This window comes from Microcebus murinus, chromosome 10, assembly GCF_040939455.1.
Source record: "Microcebus murinus isolate Inina chromosome 10, M.murinus_Inina_mat1.0, whole genome shotgun sequence".
In the NCBI taxonomy this organism is placed as follows: domain Eukaryota; kingdom Metazoa; phylum Chordata; class Mammalia; order Primates; family Cheirogaleidae; genus Microcebus; species Microcebus murinus.
In genome coordinates, this window is record NC_134113.1 from 195,529 (window position 1) to 212,927 (window position 17,399).

The 17,399-nt window shown below is 55.0% G+C and overlaps 2 protein-coding genes across 5 annotated transcripts; both read left to right on the forward strand.

The window, feature by feature from the left end:
* The first annotated feature begins 809 nt into the window (after positions 1-809).
* CHKB (choline kinase beta) lies at positions 810-4,506 on the forward strand. Of its 3 annotated transcripts, none has more exons than XM_076006873.1 (11): positions 818-1,294; positions 1,471-1,579; positions 1,956-2,069; positions 2,239-2,372; positions 2,658-2,753; positions 2,947-3,005; positions 3,091-3,172; positions 3,314-3,422; positions 3,562-3,665; positions 3,957-4,038; positions 4,215-4,506. In XM_076006873.1, the coding sequence occupies exons 1-11, from the start codon at positions 1,044-1,046 to the stop codon at positions 4,287-4,289; spliced, it is 1,215 nt and encodes a 404-aa protein (XP_075862988.1). In that variant the 5' UTR covers positions 818-1,043; the 3' UTR covers positions 4,290-4,506. The 3 variants fall into 3 exon arrangements, with proteins under 3 accessions (XP_075862989.1, XP_075862988.1, XP_012644956.1); XM_012789502.3 differs by having other exon boundaries at positions 829-1,267; XM_076006874.1 differs by lacking the exon at positions 2,658-2,753 and having other exon boundaries at positions 810-1,294.
* Positions 4,507-4,619: 113 nt separating this feature from the next.
* On the forward strand, positions 4,620-13,212 carry CPT1B (carnitine palmitoyltransferase 1B). Of its 2 annotated transcripts, none has more exons than XM_076006872.1 (19): positions 4,620-5,112; positions 5,466-5,625; positions 5,978-6,117; positions 6,423-6,600; positions 6,824-6,925; positions 7,125-7,262; positions 7,347-7,424; positions 8,295-8,402; positions 8,476-8,560; positions 9,226-9,421; positions 9,652-9,885; positions 10,183-10,288; positions 10,369-10,485; positions 10,889-11,053; positions 11,134-11,268; positions 11,383-11,535; positions 11,967-12,080; positions 12,659-12,751; positions 12,879-13,212. In XM_076006872.1, the coding sequence occupies exons 2-19, from the start codon at positions 5,485-5,487 to the stop codon at positions 12,960-12,962; spliced, it is 2,367 nt and encodes a 788-aa protein (XP_075862987.1). In that variant the 5' UTR covers positions 4,620-5,112; positions 5,466-5,484; the 3' UTR covers positions 12,963-13,212. The 2 variants fall into 2 exon arrangements, with proteins under 2 accessions (XP_075862987.1, XP_012644955.1); XM_012789501.3 differs by having other exon boundaries at positions 9,700-9,885.
* Positions 13,213-17,399: the final 4,187 nt, after the last annotated feature.

Below are 17,399 nucleotides of genomic sequence, written 5' to 3' on the forward strand. Positions count from 1 at the left end.
CAAAGTGAGGTGGGTCTGAGCGCGCCCAGGCCAAGAGACAAGATGCAGCCCCAGGGGTGTCTGCTCCAAGGGAGGGGTCTTCACGCGCTCCTGGGTTTGAGTCTGTAATTGGTTCTAGGTCTGGAGGCAAGGGGAGGGGGAGTGGGGCACGAAGACGTGAATTTCAAGCGGGGCAACAGAAGCCTCCTCATTCGGAGATGCGCTTCTACCGACAAGGGAGTTTCGGAGGTGACTGGGGATTCGGTGTGCCCGAAGTCATCGGAATTGTCCCAAGGGTCGCATTCTTTCGAGAAATGTTTACTGCGCACCTACCAGGTGTCCCCGCGCTCTGCCCCCTGCGCCTCTCTCACACGCGCACACGCGCACACGCGCTCCCCTCAGCGTCACCCACGCTCAGGATCGGCCACGCGCGCGCAGGGACTTTCCACCTCGCCCGACGGCCCCGGGGGCGGGGCCACGGAGGGAGGGAGGGGGCACTTCCGTCGGAGCTGCTGCAGTCGCCGCCCGTGCTGCTCCCTCCGCTCCCGGACCTGGGCGAAGGTCGGTCTCCCCTCACCTGCGCCTTTCTGCGACACCTGTCCCAGAGCACCCGGCCCGCTCCACTCCCAAGGACACTACAGTTAGCGCCGGCGGAAGACCGGCCATCCCGCCCACGTGACACGCCGCTCTCTCGACGCTTCTGATTGGCTCATCCATTTCCCTGGTTCCGGGCCATCGTCCAAACAGCCGCTAATCATTCCGAGGCCCCGCCCACAGGGTGTATCAGACCCCCAAAGAGACAAGCCATTGGTTATTGTTCCTAATAGGGGCGGGGCACGACGGAGACCACCCGCTGAATTCGGCCTCCGGAAAGAGGCCCCGGAACAGGGTTAGCGGACAGAGCCGAACGCCGCCGCGAAGAGCCGAATAGAGCCGGAGAGACCCGAGTATAACCGGAGAAGCGCAGACCGGCCGGAAACGGAGCCGAGCGCGGCCGGAAGGAACCGAGCCCGTCCGAAGGGAGCGGAGCGCTGCCGGGGGTTGGGCCCCGCCTAGCCCGCGCCATGGCGGCGGAGGGGACTGATGTGGCCCGAGGCGGGGCTGTTGGCGGCTGCCTGGCCAAGGACAACTTGCGGCAGTCTAAGAGCCCGGACGCGGCCCCGAACCGGCGGCGCTTCTCGTCGCTGTCGCGTGACGCCGAGCGCCGAGCCTACCAGTGGTGCCGGGAGTACCTGGGCGGGGCCTGGCGCCTAGTACAGCCCGAGGAGCTGAGGGTTTACCCCGTGAGGTGGGAGGTCAGGGGTCAGCCTCTCCGGTGCGTGGGCCGGGGTCAGGGGTCGCAGTCATCCTCGGGGCCCTCACGACACTCCTTGTGGTTGCAGTCCCCGAGTGCCCGCGCCGGGGGCGGGGCAGGGGCGGGTCCGCGGCTGGCCTGGCCGGGAGGGCCCCGGGGCTGGCCGCGGGCTGAGCGCGCCTGGTGTGCGTCTGCAGCGGAGGCCTCAGTAACCTGCTCTTCCGCTGCTCGCTCCCGGACCACCTGCCGAGCGTTGGCGAGGAGCCCCGGGAGGTGCTGCTGCGGCTGTACGGGGCCATCCTGCAGGTGAGGCGGCAGTGCGGGCCCCAGCGGCCATGGCTTTAAGACCTGTCACTGAAGTAGCATTGCCTCGCTGCGCATTCGAGGACACTGAGGCTCACGGTCTGAGTAACTGGTACCTTATTATAATAAAGCCTGTGCTCCGAGCCTTCGGGCAGTGGGCTCGGAAGTCCCAACTTTGGTAGGAGGAGAAAGCAGACACTCCTCCATGCCCGGTGCCACTTTGCCTCCAGTCCCTCCTGACTCCGCCCTTTTGCTGGCCCCTCCTGACCCCGCCCCTTTGCTGGCCCCTCCTGACCCCGCCCCTTTGCTGGCCCCTCCTGACTCCGCCCCTTTGCTGGCCCCTCCTGACTCCGCCCCTTTGCTGGCCATCTTCCCTCAGGGCGTGGACTCCCTGGTCCTCGAGAGCGTGATGTTCGCCATCCTTGCAGAGCGGTCACTGGGGCCCCAGCTCTATGGAGTCTTTCCAGAGGGCCGACTGGAACAGTACATCCCAGTACGCCCCAGCCCCGCCCGCTCCTCCCCTGGCACCTGCCCCAGCCCCTCCCCTCCCCAGTGCCTGCCTTCACATCCCTCACCCCAGGTAGGGAATTCTCCCCCATTACCCCATCCCTTCCCCCTCCTGCCCCAGCCCCCTCACCACCCTGATAGGCTCCTGGGTGCAGAGCCGGCCATTGAAAACTCGAGAGCTTCGAGAGCCGGTGTTGTCAGCAGCCATTGCCACGAAGATGGCCCAGTTCCATGGCATGGAGATGCCTTTCACCAAGGAGCCCCACTGGCTGTTTGGGACCATGGAGCGGTGAGTCAGGGGCCTCCCCAGGGCTCTTACACACCTGAGCCGAACTCTTGTTCTAGCAGTTACCACCCTGGGCTGTGTGGCTGGATGTCTGTGCTCTGTCTAGCCCTCCAGTTGAGTGGCTTAGGTATCCCAGTATCTAGCATGGGCTCTCACAGAACAGGCTTCCAAACGCTTGCCAGAAGAGTCACACAGTGACAGGAAAATGGGTGAGATGGTCCAGCCTGAGGGGTAGACAGGAGAGGGGAGGGATAGCAGAGTAAGTATATCCCATTCTTTGGGCTTCAGGTACCTAAAGCAGATTCAGGACCTGCCCCCCAGTGGCCTCCCCCATATGAACCTACTGGAGATGTACAGCCTGAAGGATGAGATGGGCAACCTCAGGTGAGGGCAGGCAAGACAGAGGTGGGGAAAGGGAGGGTGGGGGCAGAAGAGGTGCAGGAGGTGGTGCCAGGTGCCTGACAGTGTCCTACCCAGTATTTATTGAGGGCTGGGGTCAGGGCCTGGCCTATGAGGGTAGTTCTCGCCCTCCTCTAGTCACTCCTACTGAGGACCCTATGCCCCCATATCTCTGCAGGAAGTTACTAGACGCTACCCCATCACCAGTGGTCTTCTGCCACAATGACATCCAGGAAGGTAAGAGAAGGCATCTGAGTCTCCCAACCCAAGGGGGAGGAGCCAGAGTGCCCTGGAGTGACCAAACCTCACCCTATTCCCCCAGGGAACATCTTGCTGCTCTCAGAGCCAGAAAATGCTGACAGCCTCATGCTGGTGGATTTTGAGTACAGCAGTTACAACTACAGGTGAGGGTGGGAGGATTGCTTCCCATAGATCTGTTCCCATAGGGACCTGGGAAAACAGACCAGCCCCTTCATCTCAGCATTCCAGCTGCCCAGGGTATTTGGGGACTGAATACCTTATTCCTGAAATCCTTATTCTTGCAGGGGGTTTGACATCGGGAACCATTTTTGTGAATGGGTTTATGATTATACTCATGAGGAATGGCCTTTCTACAAAGCAAGGCCCACAGATTACCCCACTCAAGGACAGCAGGTATGTGGGCCAGAGGCTGGGGAGCAGGACCCATCCTGTGAGGGAGGAGGGAGGTGAAGTCTGGCATGGCCAGAAAGATGGTTAACTGGGAAATACTCCATAGTTTTTCCAGTTCCTGACTCTTGTCCATTGATCTTAGCTCCATTTTATTCGCCATTACCTGGCAGAGGTAAAGAAAGGTGAGATCCTCTCCCAAGAGGAGCAGAGAAGACTGGAAGAAGATCTGCTGGTAGAGGTCAATCGGTGAGGAAGGAGGGACAGGGTGGAGGTAGGGCAGGGCACAGAGGAAAAGGCGATTGAAGAAGAGGTAATCAGACTTTGCAAGCTGCAGATAAGGATCCAGTGCAGAGTGGGGCAGAGGTGGAGCTCTGGGGCTGGCAGGGAGGATCATTTTGAGAGCAGGAAGAGTCAGGGTGATGTAGGGGTTAGAACAGTGGGAAGAAGTTAGCTTTGGGGATTGACCAGCCTGGATGAGGGGATCTAAACAGTGCCAAATGTACTCGAATGCCCCTACTTTTCCTGCACTACTCCCAGGTATGCTCTGGCATCCCATTTCTTCTGGGGTCTGTGGTCTATCCTCCAGGCATCCATGTCCACCATAGAATTTGGTTACATGGTAAGTAACCCTGCGGTGGGTGGGAGGGAGTGCTGGGTGGGGCATGGGGAGCAGCAGGGCCGCATGTCCTCCAGGAAACCTGGGTAATCCCAGGCGGCTGTGGGCAGACCCAGGTGGCTGTAGGGTGCTTGTCCCAAGCCTTCTCATCACTGCGTGGTGTGGGTTTCCTTCCCTAGGAGTATGCCCAGTCTCGGTTCCAGTTCTACTTCCAGCAGAAGAGGCAGCTGACCAGCTTCCACCCCTCATCCTGACTCTCCACCCTCCTAGTCCTTGGATTTCTCCTAGAGCCTCCAGGGCAGGACCTTGGAGGGAAAGACTAAGAGCAGAAGGCCCTGGGGACTGGGCTGAGGCCCCAAGTGAGAATGGGGGTGAGGAGGCTGACCTCTCTCCGAGTTTGAGTAGGTCCTGCGGTGGGCAGGGAGCCCCTGTGCTATGTACCTTAAGACAATAAATGTGCTTCTTCCTTCACACCCTGTCCTGGCCCTGCTCAGAAGCAGCAGAAAGTACCAAAGCGAGTACACACAGACAGACAAAGTGACCACTGCTCTCACTGTTCAGTACTCCGGGTTTGAAAGTGGTTGAGGGTCCACTCTGCCAATCGAGGTCGCCTATCCCTCCCCTCTCTTCTGACTCCAGCTTAGCAATAATAAATACTAGGAGGACTTGAGGGGCGAGGACTGGAGAGAGATGAGGGTACAAAGAGGGCTCTGGAGGCAGAAGGCCACCTGGGAGCACCAGGGATCTGGAAACAGCTGAGACACATTGGTGACCTTTCCCCTACTTTCTGCTATTTTTAGCTCTAATGCCACCATCCTCACGTGAGACCCTTTGTGGCCACCACCCCCAGGCTCCCAGACCTTTGAGCAGCCTTCAGTGTGCAGAAACCCTGCCCCCTTCTTGACTCCCGCTGTGGAGGGGGGTTCTGGTTCCCGCCCCACATCTGTTTTCTCAACCCCAATTTGGGAGTGGGTGTCAGGTTTCTGGGGAGGGCGGGGCGGGGGTGGCCAGGCCTGAAGGACGTGGGGACACGGGCCAGAGTGGCCAGCCTCACACAGACAGGAGCGAACCCGAGCTGTGAGTAGGGGCCGGCGCCGGGGTTGGCACGGCTGGGCTGGGGGTCCCCCGAACCCCGCCTCCGTCCAGGCCGACTCCGCTTCCTGGGGCGTGTCTCCCCGCCACCTGTCTTCTCCCCTCGATGACTCTCCCGCCCTGAGGCCGCCCTTCGCTGCCCTTGGGGCTCCCAAGCTTTCAAGGCTCGAACCCTTGCGACCCTGCGCCCCTGCGCCACCGTGGGCGTGAGGGTTCTGCCCGCGGCGGTTGGCCCCGCTGGGCTCATGGCGAGGGGCGCGGGCAGGGGGCGGGGCCTCGGGGCAGGCGGGGGCGGGGCCGACCTGAGCGCGCCCGCGTACCCTCCTGCCCCCTCCCAGGTGCCAACCAACCCCCAGGATGGCAGAAGCGCACCAGGCTGTGGCCTTCCAGTTCACGGTGACCCCAGAAGGGGTCGACTTCCGGCTCAGTCGGGAGGCCCTGAAACACATCTACCTCGCGGGGATCAACTCCTGGAAGAAACGCCTGATTCGAATCAAGGTGGGCACAGGTGGTTGTCCCCATCTCTTTCTCCCAGCAGGTGCAGAACAGAGTCCTTAGAGCTGAGGCAGAGGCTAGATGTCAGCTGTTACCCCATTGTCAGGGTCCTCACCACCACCTTGGCCGGCAGTTCTGCCGGGCTTAGGCACTAGCGCATAGACACCAGAGGGGTGCTCAAGGTGTGGTTGGACACAGTGAGGTGAAGGTGTGGAGGAGTAAGAAGAGCACAGCAGGTGGATGAAGGGAGAAAGCCTTCCAGGCAAAGACCAAGAACCCTTTCCCAAGACTTCCCAGGTGCCTGCTTACCTCACACCCCGCCTTCTCCATAAGAGTGCCTGTTTCTGCCCCACAGAATGGCTTCCTTAGGGGTGTGTACCCGGGCAGCCCCACCAGCTGGCTGGTCGTCGTCATGACAACAGTGGGTTCCTCCTACTGCAACATGGACATCTCCTTGGGGCTGGTTGGTTATATCCAGAAATGCCTCCCTCAGGGGTAAGAATCGGACCAAAGGGCACAGGTGTCATGAGGGAGGGCTGGGCCAAGCTCCCAATGGCAAAGTTCCCGAGCTGGGCAGATACAGGACAGTAGACTTAATCACAGGGACAGCCCGCTGGGATCCCATGGTCTCAGACCCACATCAGCTTGTGTTTGATGCAATCAGACATGAGCGTGCCCAGGGAGTTCCTTCCCCCTTGGTGCCTCCCCTGAGACAGTTACAGCCATCAACTGTGGAGTCAAAATCTCCCCAAGGCTGACCTCGCTATGACCCCCTGCAGCCCTCACCCCTTCTTCAATAGGTATAGCCCCCAGGAGAGCCCGCAGACCAGAGAACTTCTCAGCATGGCCATCTTCTCCACGGGGGTCTGGATGACAGGCATCTTCTTCTTCCGCCAAACCCTGAAGCTGCTTCTTTCCTACCACGGGTGGATGTTTGAGATGCATGGCCAGACCAGCCACTTCACCAAGATCTGGGTTGTGAGCAGAAGCCAGTGAAGGGGTTTGGGCATCTGGTCTGAGATCTCAGGGGCCTCCTTTGGGGTTCTGAGCGAGGGTGGGGAGAGGCAGGCAGAGCACTGGTGCCTGGCATGTGGGTTTGTTCTAGAGGGGCCAGGATGGTTCTGAGGGTCTTGAGTGTTTGCTGGTCTGTTTCCGTTCTTTCCATGGGCTCCTACCCCAGCACTCTGCTCTGTGCCCCCAGATCTGTGTCCGTCTTCTATGCAGCCGACGACCCATGCTCTACAGCTTTCAGACATCTCTGCCCAAGCTTCCCGTGCCCAAAGTGGCAGCCACAATTCGGCGGGTGAGGGCCTGGCTCAAGCATCACAGTGGACAGGGGAGGCTGGATTCAGAGGACTTGTCCAAACATAAGGGACTGTTCTGTGCAAAGAGTGGGCGTGAGAGTAATGGGGCTGGGTGAGGAGGGAGCGTTGAGAAGAAGATTAAGACAGAGGTAGCCATTGCTTTCTGGCCCCCATGGTGATGATAACTTGGCTGGACAGTACTTAGAATCTGTGCGACCCTTGTTGGATGATGAGGAATACTACCGCATGGAGATGCTGGCCAAAGAATTCCAGGAAAAGACTGCTCCCAGGCTGCAGAAATACCTGGTATTCAAGTCGTGGTGGGCAACTAACTATGTAAGTTTGTCTTCCTGGGCCCATTCTCACCACCATGTGTGCTGGCTGCTCCCTCCCCAGCTCTAACCTCCTACCTACCCACAGGTGAGTGACTGGTGGGAAGAGTACATCTACCTTCGAGGCAGGAGCCCCCTCATGGTGAACAGCAACTATTATGTCATGGTGAGAACCAGAGCCCCACAGGGCTGCTGTGTGTGCTTAGCTCTGTGCCAGCTCCAAGGCAAAAGACCTGGAGGACAGCCCAGAGCCCTGCTGGCAGTTTCCGTGGGCCAGTGGGCATTGCGGAGCAAGGCCTGAAGCAGAGGGAAGGAGGAGAGATCTCAGGAGAGCAGCTCAGAAGAGCTTAGGAGAGATGGGGATTCTGAGGATGAGGAGAATCCAGAGACCCCACTGCCTGTCACCACCTCGCTAAGTCTCTCAGGCTGTGTCACCTCCTTTCTTGGTTCCCTTCCTGGACTCTCGACAGCTTCCAGCTGTCCTGACACCATTACCAGGGAACTTTCTAAAACATGCCTCTGTGGAGCCAGACCACAGCCAGGCCAGAGGGCCAGGCTTCTCTGAGAGCTCAAGAAGTCACTGTCTGTCCCTTCTCCCATGTGACTGGCCCTCCTCTGACTCTGGGCCTCCACAGCCAGCCTCCCACCTGCACAGTGTGCCCCTCCCTCCCACTGTCCAGGGCAGCTGGCTGGAACACTCCCACAAGCTGGTCTTCCAGAAACTCTTACACAACTGGCCCATACCAGAGATTTTAAACAATTTATTAGTGGTAGAACTTCTTTCTCAAAGCAAAATAAGTAAAATATGAATAAATAAAATAGGTTATCAAAAAGCAGCTTGGGCCAAAGCTAGAGCAGAGGATTAATGGGGTCACTTGTGCATTTCTGGAAGTTCACCCTAACAGTGTATGCAGGATGTACTGGAGAAAGAGCAAGACACCTCGGGTCCCTGGATAGGTGGTCCTTGGGCCAGTGAGACCCAGGTGACCCCCCCCCAACACAGGTGCCCACCCTGCAGGCTCTGCTCTCTTTGTAGGACCTCGTGCTCATCAAGAACACAGATGTGCAGGCGGCCCGCCTGGGAAACATCATCCATGCCATGATCATGTATCGCCGTAAACTGGACCGTGAAGAGATCAAGCCCGTGAGTTGAGTCAGGGTTGAGGGTGGGACAGGAGAGGAGACCTGACTCTGAGCTGTGCTGGGCCTTCCTCCAGGTGATGGCACTGGGCATTGTGCCCATGTGCTCCTATCAGATGGAGAGGATGTTCAACACTACCAGGATCCCCGGCAAGGAGACAGGTACCAGGCCACAGCCAGGCACCCACTGAGACCAAGCCCCACCCTCAGCTGTGGCCCACTGTGGCAAGGTGCCCTGCTATCTGCTCACCACCAAGCATCCCCAGGGTCTTGGGGTTGTGAAACTATGAAAAGTAGTCAGTCTGTGACAGATACTAGACATCTGTTATTTGTAGGCTTGATGCTGGTGCAGGGACCCCCAAGGGGCCCAGAACAGAGCCTCTCCCCTGCAGGGGCTCACTGTGCATGGGGAAGGTCATCCTGTTAGTAAAGAGCAGCAGGAGGTGTCCTGTGTTCAGCTGAGGAGGGATGTGGATGCCTTCCACGGAGCCTGCAGAGGAAGAGGGGAGGGGCTCACCCAGGGGCCGGCAGAGGCAGCAGCCTTCCCTGTTCCTGGCAATGTTTCCTCCTGCAGTGGGTATAACTTACCTGCTGCTTTGGTTTCCTCTTCTGCGAATGACCTCATAGGACTGTTGTTGTTGGAAGCCCCCAGTACAGGGCCTGGTTGAGGCACATGGATCCTGCCCCCAGGAGAAGGCAGGCCCAGGGCAAAGCAGGGGTGGCAGGGGCCACCCAGTGTGAGGAACGCAGACCCTTCCCAGAGCGCATTTGGGTGTGCAGGGTACTCCCCAAGGCCCTGCCTCAGCTTACCATGGCCTCTGTCACAGATGTGCTGCAGCATCTCTCGGAGAGCAGGCACGTGGCCGTCTACCACAACGGGCGCTTCTTCAAGGTGTGGCTCTATGAGGGCTCCCGCCTGCTCAAGCCTAGGGACCTGGAGATGCAGTTCCAGAGGATCCTGGACGACCCTTCCCCGCCTCAGCCTGGGGAGGAGAAGCTGGCAGCCCTCACTGCAGGGGGAAGGTACTGGCCCGTGGGAAGGGCTGTCCTGACAGGTTCAGGGGGGAGGAGCTCAGCCCTGCCTGCCACCCTGGCACTGGGGGCTGGAGACACAACCAGGAGAGGCCGTGCATAGGACCTGCGGTAGTGGAGGACACTGGTGGTAACATCAGTGGGACAGCAGGTGTAACCCACGTCCAGCAGGTGGCAGCTAGGTGGGAGTGTGTGGAGACAGCTGGCACCCCCATCTCCAGGCCCGGCCAGTTCCTAGGAGGTGCCTCACCCAAGTCCTTGTGCTGCAGGATGGAGTGGGCACAGGCACGCCAAGCCTTCTTCAGCTCCGGCAAGAACAAGGCTGCCCTGGAGGCCATCGAGCGCGCAGCTTTCTTTGTGGCTCTGGATGAGGAGTCCTACCAGTATGACCCTGAAGACGAGGCTAGCCTCAGCCTCTACGGCAAGGCCCTGCTACATGGCAACTGCTACAACAGGTATGGCACCCTCAGCACCACAGGTTAGAGATTAGAGTTAAAGGTTAGTGGTTAGGGTTAGAGGTTAGGGGTAAAGTTAGAAGTTAGAGTTAGAGGGTTAAGATTAGAGGATTAAGATTAGAAGTTAGGGTTATGATTAGCAGTGAGAGTTAGAGGTCAGCGTTAGAAGTTAGAGGTTAAACTTGAGGCTGGAGGTTAGGGTTAGGGATAGAGGTTACTTTTAGGGTTAGTGGTTACAGTCAGAGTTAAAGGTTAGAGATAGACATAGGGCCATTATGGTGTCTACTTCTCCTGCAGGTGGTTTGACAAGTCTTTCACTCTCATTTCCTTCAAGAACGGGCAGTTGGGTCTCAACACTGAACATTCATGGGCAGATGCCCCCATCATTGGGCACCTCTGGGAGGTAACAGCCCTGGAGAGGGGACCTGCAGGGCAGGCTTGGAGGGATGAGGCTGGCCTCTCAGTCTGACCCTTCTCTTGTAGTTTGCCCTGGGCACAGACAGCTTCCACCTGGGATACACAGAGACTGGGCACTGTCTGGGGAAACCGAACTCTGCACTGGCACCTCCTCTGCGGCTGCAGTGGGACATTCCTAAGCAGGTGGGGCAGGGCACCTAAGTCACTCTGCCTCCCCCTCCCATCCTTGCCCCACCATCTGGCCCAACCCTCAGGGGAAGGGACAGGAACTTCTCACAGTACTGGATAGGGTCTACACCGGCATCCAGAACAAAGACCTCTCAAGGCCATCTGTGGGTAGAGCAAAACATGTGATGCAAAGATCATGTCCATGAAGCACCTGTTAGCCCCTCCCTCTTCCCCACAAAGCTCAGCCTGGCCCCCGCTGGCCAATTCTCCCCAGGTTGTCCTCATGGCCCCTCCTCCTAAAGATGTTGGGGCCGGCGGCTTTGCCCTTCATCTGCTGAACTTCATGCCTCCTAGATGTGACCCAGAGTCTTGCTTGGAGAGCTCTAACCCCAGCTGACCCTTTCCATGTCTCTGGCAGTGCCAGGCAGTCATTGAGAGCTCCTACAAGGTGGCCAAGGCACTGGCAGACGACGTGGAGTTGTACTGCTTCCAGTTCCTGTCCTTTGGAAAAGGCCTCATCAAGAAGTGTCGGACCAGCCCTGATGCCTTCGTGCAGATTGCCCTGCAGCTGGCTCACTTTCGGGTAGGAGCCCCCCTGGGCTGCTGAGTGGACGGGGTGGCACCAGTGCCCTCCTGCCAGATTTACCTCTCTGTGTACCCCAGGACAGGGGTAAGTTCTGCCTGACCTATGAGGCCTCGATGACCAGAATGTTCCGGGAGGGACGGACTGAGACCGTGCGTTCTTGTACCAGCGAATCCACAGCCTTTGTGCAGGCCATGATGGAGGGGTCCCACATGGTGAGTCCCCCCACCCACGAAGGGGGTCCTGGTCACATGGTGAGGTGTCTTCTCTACTGCCCGTCTGCCTGAAGGGTCAGGGCTTCTCTTCACCCCTCAACCTCTGCCCCCCAGAAACCAGACCTCCAAGATCTCTTCCGGAAAGCTGCTGAGAAGCACCAGAACATGTACCGCCTGGCCATGACAGGGGCTGGGATCGACAGGCACCTCTTCTGCCTTTACGTGGTCTCCAAGTATCTGGGGGTCAGCTCCCCTTTCCTGGCTGAGGTCAGTGTTGTTGATGAGTGTGTCCTCTGTCCCTCTGACCTCTTAGGCCCAGGAGCTCAGCCTGTTTTCTATCTGGCAACTCCCCTAAAGTTGCCCTGGAGGACAGGGCTGGCCTTCCTGCCCACACCCCACCCAAGCTTGCGGTCCTGGGACCAAGCGGGAGCAACTCCTCCTCATGGAGTAGGCAGTCTTGGGGGCCTGGGGACAGACAAATATGTAATCTCTCAGGTGGCGACAGTGCCAAAGAGGCTAAAGGGAGGGACAGGCTGGTCACTGGGGACTCGTGTGGCAAGATTCATGAGGGGCCAGGGCAGCGGTGAGGGAGCTCTGGCACTCACGTCCATTCCTACATCCTTGGCAGGACAGTGCCTGGCCTGGTTGGACAAGTGTGTGCTGAGTGCCTCTGACTGACTGCAGCCTCCCTGTTGCAGGTGCTCGCAGAACCATGGCGCCTCTCCACCAGCCAGATCCCTCAATCCCAGATCCGCATGTTTGACCCTGACCAGTACCCCCATCACCTGGGCGCTGGAGGTGGCTTTGGCCCTGTGAGTGCCCCTGAAGGGGGGTGGTGGGCAGCCCTGGGGCCCAAGGGTTTCAGTGGGGTGTGCAGGGCCTCAAGGTCAGACTGGAGGCAGGAGCACCTTGCTTAGAGGAGAACATAACCAGACCTGCATGGAAGCAGAATGGTAGCTATGGACCTGGGCAGACAGGTACCTACCTAGGACCCACCCATCCCAATCGCTTCTCCGCTGGAGCGTGACCGTGTCCAGGGCTGGTTTCAGGGGACTGGGTAGCACACTGGGTGCTGCCGTCTCCCACTGAGACCTTCACATGGGCTAGTTTGTCAGAGGGCTAGAGACCCCCTTGGAGAGAGGAAATGGTCTAAAGTATGAGCCCCGTGAGGAAAACTGGAAGGTCCTAGAACCCTGGGTGAGGTCCAGAACTGCAGAGGTCACTGTTCTTTGGTTTTCAGTTTCCTGGGGGTGGTCCTCAGGGAAAATGCAGCATATAGGGGTAGGGCCCCTCCTGCGAGCCTTGTAGGAAGTGCAAGCACATCAGCTTGGCTTGCAGATCTCCAAGGTTTGATCTGTGTCTTTCCCTTCACCCCTCGTGTTGCCCTTAGGTGGCAGATGATGGCTATGGGGTTTCCTACATGATTGCAGGCGAGAACATGATCTTCTTCCACGTCTCCAGCAAATTCTCAAGCTCAGAGACGGTGAGTCTCTCCTGCTCCAACTCAGGCCTGAGGAAGGGGGTGCCACCTGGCTGGGGAGGAGTCCTTGTTTGTGGGGACAGGGCTGCTGGCACGCCTGAAGGTGCATCTGAGCTCTTGGCTCCCACAGAATGCCCAGCGCTTTGGGAACCACATCCGCCAAGCCCTGCTGGATATCGCAAACCTTTTCCAACTTCCCAAGGCTGACAGCTGAGGGCTGGAGAAATGCCAGCTGCCCTTTCATCCCCAAGTTGTGGAGGAAGGGGCCTGTGGCTGGCTCCCAGGTATGAGAGGTGGCCATGCACAGGTGCCCAAGCTCCCAGGACAGCTTTGGCAGAAGGCGCTCCCGTGAAGATGCTGCTCCCTGAGGGCCCAGGTGGTGGAGGTGGGGTTGAAGCAGGGAGGGAAATTTTCCTTTTCTTGGTAGATAACTAATAAAAATAAGGCTGTGTAATTCTCTCTCAGCCCTTAGATACTTGTGTTTTGTTTGGGAACTAGAAGGCTCTCTCCCTGTCCCATCTCAGGGCAGAAAGGTGGCAAGGGAAGGGCCAGGCTGGGAAACTATTCATGAGGGACTTGTGACCTGTTTTGAAATGTGTGTCTCTGCTGAGGTCACTGTCCACACCCACATGTTGATGCTTGGAATAAAAATAATTTTTTTTTTTTTTTTTTGGAGAGGGTCTTGCTCTGTTGCCTGGGCTAGAGTACAGTGGCATGATCATAGCTCACTGCAATTTCAAACTCCTGGGTTCAGGCAATTCTCCTTCCTCAGCCTCCTGAGTAGCTAGGATTACAGATGCATGCCACCATGCCCGGCTAAATTTTTTTTATATTTTGTAGAGACCCCTGTTGGTCTTGCTGGGGTCTTACTGTTGCTCAGGTTGGTCTTCAGCTCATGGCCTCAAGTGTTCCTCCCTCCTCAGCCTCCCAAGGTACTAGGATTATAGCCGTGAGCCACCATGCCTGGCCTAAATTCTTGCTTAGAACCTTCATTTGTTGCCTGCAGTCACTTCTGTTTCTGCCAGAGAGGAGGGCCCACCTGCCTCCTCCACACATGGGTATGCCCTGTGCACCCTCTGGGCTCAAACACAACCCTGCAGAGGCCCTTGGGCCCCCCTAGGCATAGAAAAGAGCTGCAGCCCCACACCTGAGGTTGGGGTGCCAGGTGGTCATGTGTGTGAAAGGGCACCCAGAATAACACATGCTCCTTCACTCAGGTCAGCTTTTCTATTAAAATAATATTAAATCAATGCTTGAGCCCAGGAGTTTGAGGCTGCAGTGAACTATGAACATGATATTCACTGCACTCCAGCATGGGTGATAGAGTAAGACCCTATCTCTAAAAAAAAAAAAAAAAAGAATAAAAAATAATTTTTATGAAAAGTATAAATAGGCATTTAATTACTATTGCTACATGCTTCAGTGAATCCAGATCTGAGCACTCTGCTAGGTGCTAAAACCCCAGAATTGAATTAGATTCAGTTCTGGGCTTTCACTTAGGAACCAGTGTTTGTTGAGTACCCACCACAGACCTGGCCCTGGCCTGGGGATTCAGCAGTGAACAAGGCACTATCTCTGCCTATATGGAATTCACTACTAGGTGAGGCATGATCAGGGGACAGAGCAACTGGCAGGAAACCAGGAGGCTTGTGGAATAGTCCATTTAGCAAGTACAGTCATGTATCGCTTGATGACAGGGATATGTTCTGAGAAATTCGTCATTGAGTGACCTAGTTGTTGTGTGAACATCACAGAGTATACTTACACAAACCCAGCTGGTTGGCCTACGACACACCCAGGCTGTATGGTATAGCCTGTTACTCCTGGCTACAACCTGTACCGCATGTGACTGTCCTGAATACTGCAGGCAACTGTTACACAGTGGTAAGTATTTGTGTATCTAAATATATCTAAACATAGAAAAGGTGCAGTAAAAATACAGTATATAGTATAAAAGATAAAAATGTACACCTGGATAGGGCACTTAGCATGAATGGAGCTTGCAGGACTGGAAGTTGCTCTGGCGTAGTCAGTGAGTGAGTGGTGAATGCATGTAAAGGCTAGGACATTACTATATGCTACTGTAGACTTTGTAAACACTGTACACTTAGGCCACACTAAATTTATTTAAATTTCTTCAATAATAAATTTTTCTTTTTTTTTTTTTTTGAGACAGAGTCTTGCTTTGTTGCCCAGGCTAGAGTGAGTGCCGTGGCGTCAGCCTAGCACACAGCAACCTCAATCTCCTGGACTCAAGCAATCCTACTGCCTCAGCCTCCCAAGTAGCTGGGACTATAGGCATGCACTACCATGCCCAGCTAATTTTTTCTATGTATATATTAGTTGGCCAATTAATTTCTTTCTATTTATAGTAGAGACGGGTCTCGCTCTTGCTCAGGCTGGTTTCGAACTTGTGACCTCGAGCGATCCACCCGCCTCAGCCTCCCAGAGTGCTAGGATTACAGGCGTGAGCCACCGCGCCCAGCCTCTTCAATAATAAATTAACCTTAGCTTACTGTAACATTTTTACTTTATAAACTTTTTAATTTTTAAAACTCTTTTGTAATAATACTTAGCTTTAAACACAAACACATTTATAACTTCATTCTGTAAGTTTTTTTTCTATTTTTAAATTTTTTTTTCTGCTTTTGATAAAAACTAAGACACAAACACACACATTAGCCTAGGCTTACTCAGGATCAGGATCATCAATATTGTCCTACTGGAAAGTCTTCAGGGGCAATAACAGGCATGGAACTGTCTTCTCCTATGATGATAATGCCTTCTTCTGGAATGCCTGCTGAAGGGCCTGCATAAGGCTGTTTTACAGTTAACATTTTTTTTTACAACTAGAAGGAGTACACTCTAAAATAATGATAACAAGTATAGTAAATACATAAACCAGTAATAGTCATTTATTATCAAGTATCATGTACTATGTATAATCCTATGTGCTATCCTTGTATATGACTGGCAGCACAGGTTTGTTTATACCAGCATCACCACAAACATGTGAGTAATGTAATGTGCTATGATGTTATGACAGCTACCACATCACTAGGCAATAAGAATTTTTCAGCTCCGTTATAATCGTATGGGACCACCGTCATAAACACAGTCCATCCTAGACAGGAACAATGTTACATGGTGCATGACTGCACTTACTGAGTGCCTGCAGTGTGCAAGGCACTGGAATAGCAGGGAACAGAACCGGCAAACACAATTCCTTCTTGTGGGGCTTAGAGTCTAGTAAGGGAGATATAGACAATGACCAAGAAGAATGTGTAAATTACATAGTCAGATTGTGACAAGTGCTGAGGAGAAAAGTAAACAAGGGGAGAGACAAATGGAGGAGTAGGTAGCAAATTCAGACAGTGGCAAAGGCAGCCCTTCCTGAGTGGGGTCACTTGACTACAGACCTGGAGGAGATGAGGGAGCAAACCATACCTAAGGACAGAGTATTCCTGGCTGAGGGGACAGCAAGAGCCAAAACCTTGAAGAGGGAGGTGCCTGCTGTGATGGAAGATCAGCACAGAAGGGCCTGTGCCTGCTGTAGTCAGGAAGGGGAATGGCAGGAGGGGTCAGAACAGGGTGGCAAGAGCCTCGCAGGCCAGACTCTGGCTTCTCTAAATGATGGCAGAAGCCACTGGAGTTTGAGCAGAGGGTGACATAATCTGTCCTAATTTTAACAGGATCAGTATGGCTAACCAGGTATTAGAACAAAATAGGTTGCAGTAAAGGCAGAAACAAGGAGACCTGCCCTGGGGTAGTGTGGTGGTGGTGGAGTTGGGGAAATTGAGGGACTTAAACTAAGACAGTGCCATAGGAATGGAGAATTAGGGTGCTGAGATAGGACTGGGAACCCTGATAGGGAAGCGTCAAAGATAATTCACATTTTCTATTTGGGGCGATTAAATTAGATTTTTAAATAGTGAATTTGACTTGCCTATAAGAAATATCTGTTATGGCAAGGCACAATGGCTCACACCTGTAGTCCCAGCACTTTGGCAGGCTGAGGCAGGAGGATTACGTGAGCCATGATCAGCCACTGAACTCCAGCTTGGGTGACAGAGCAAGACCTTGCCTCTAAAAGAAAGAAAGAAATACCTGTAAAAATGTCTCCTAGACTCTTGAAAATATAAATTAAAGGCTAAGGAGAGATTTAGGCTCCTTGTAACAGTTTTGAAGGTAGTTAAAAACCTTGAAAGCAATGTGAGGATCCCTAGGGCAGAGGCTCCTAACCTCTTTTGAGTCTTCTTGAGCTTATAAAAGTACACCTATGCTCGCAAAATGTTACATTTCGTATCAGAGCTTTCTTGAGCTTCCAAAAGTATTCTCCCAGTTCTCTGCCTCTTAGGGTGCCTGTGTAACCTCCTCTGGGAAAGTGTCTGGATTTTGGTAACCTGGGGACATCAGCTCAGTCCGTCCTGGGAGAGCAGTAAACAGTTTCCAACAAGCTGGCTTGTAATTAATGTTGAAATTCAGTCATTAAAGTTTTTAAAATCTGTCTTGGTTCAAATAAGTGAAATGAGGAACGATAATACTAAACCAGGGTATAAACCTCAGGTGGCAACCCACCAGACCCAAATAAGCTTCCCTATGCCTGCAGATCTGCACTAATTAAGGTTAGCAGCCATAACAAATAAAGCCT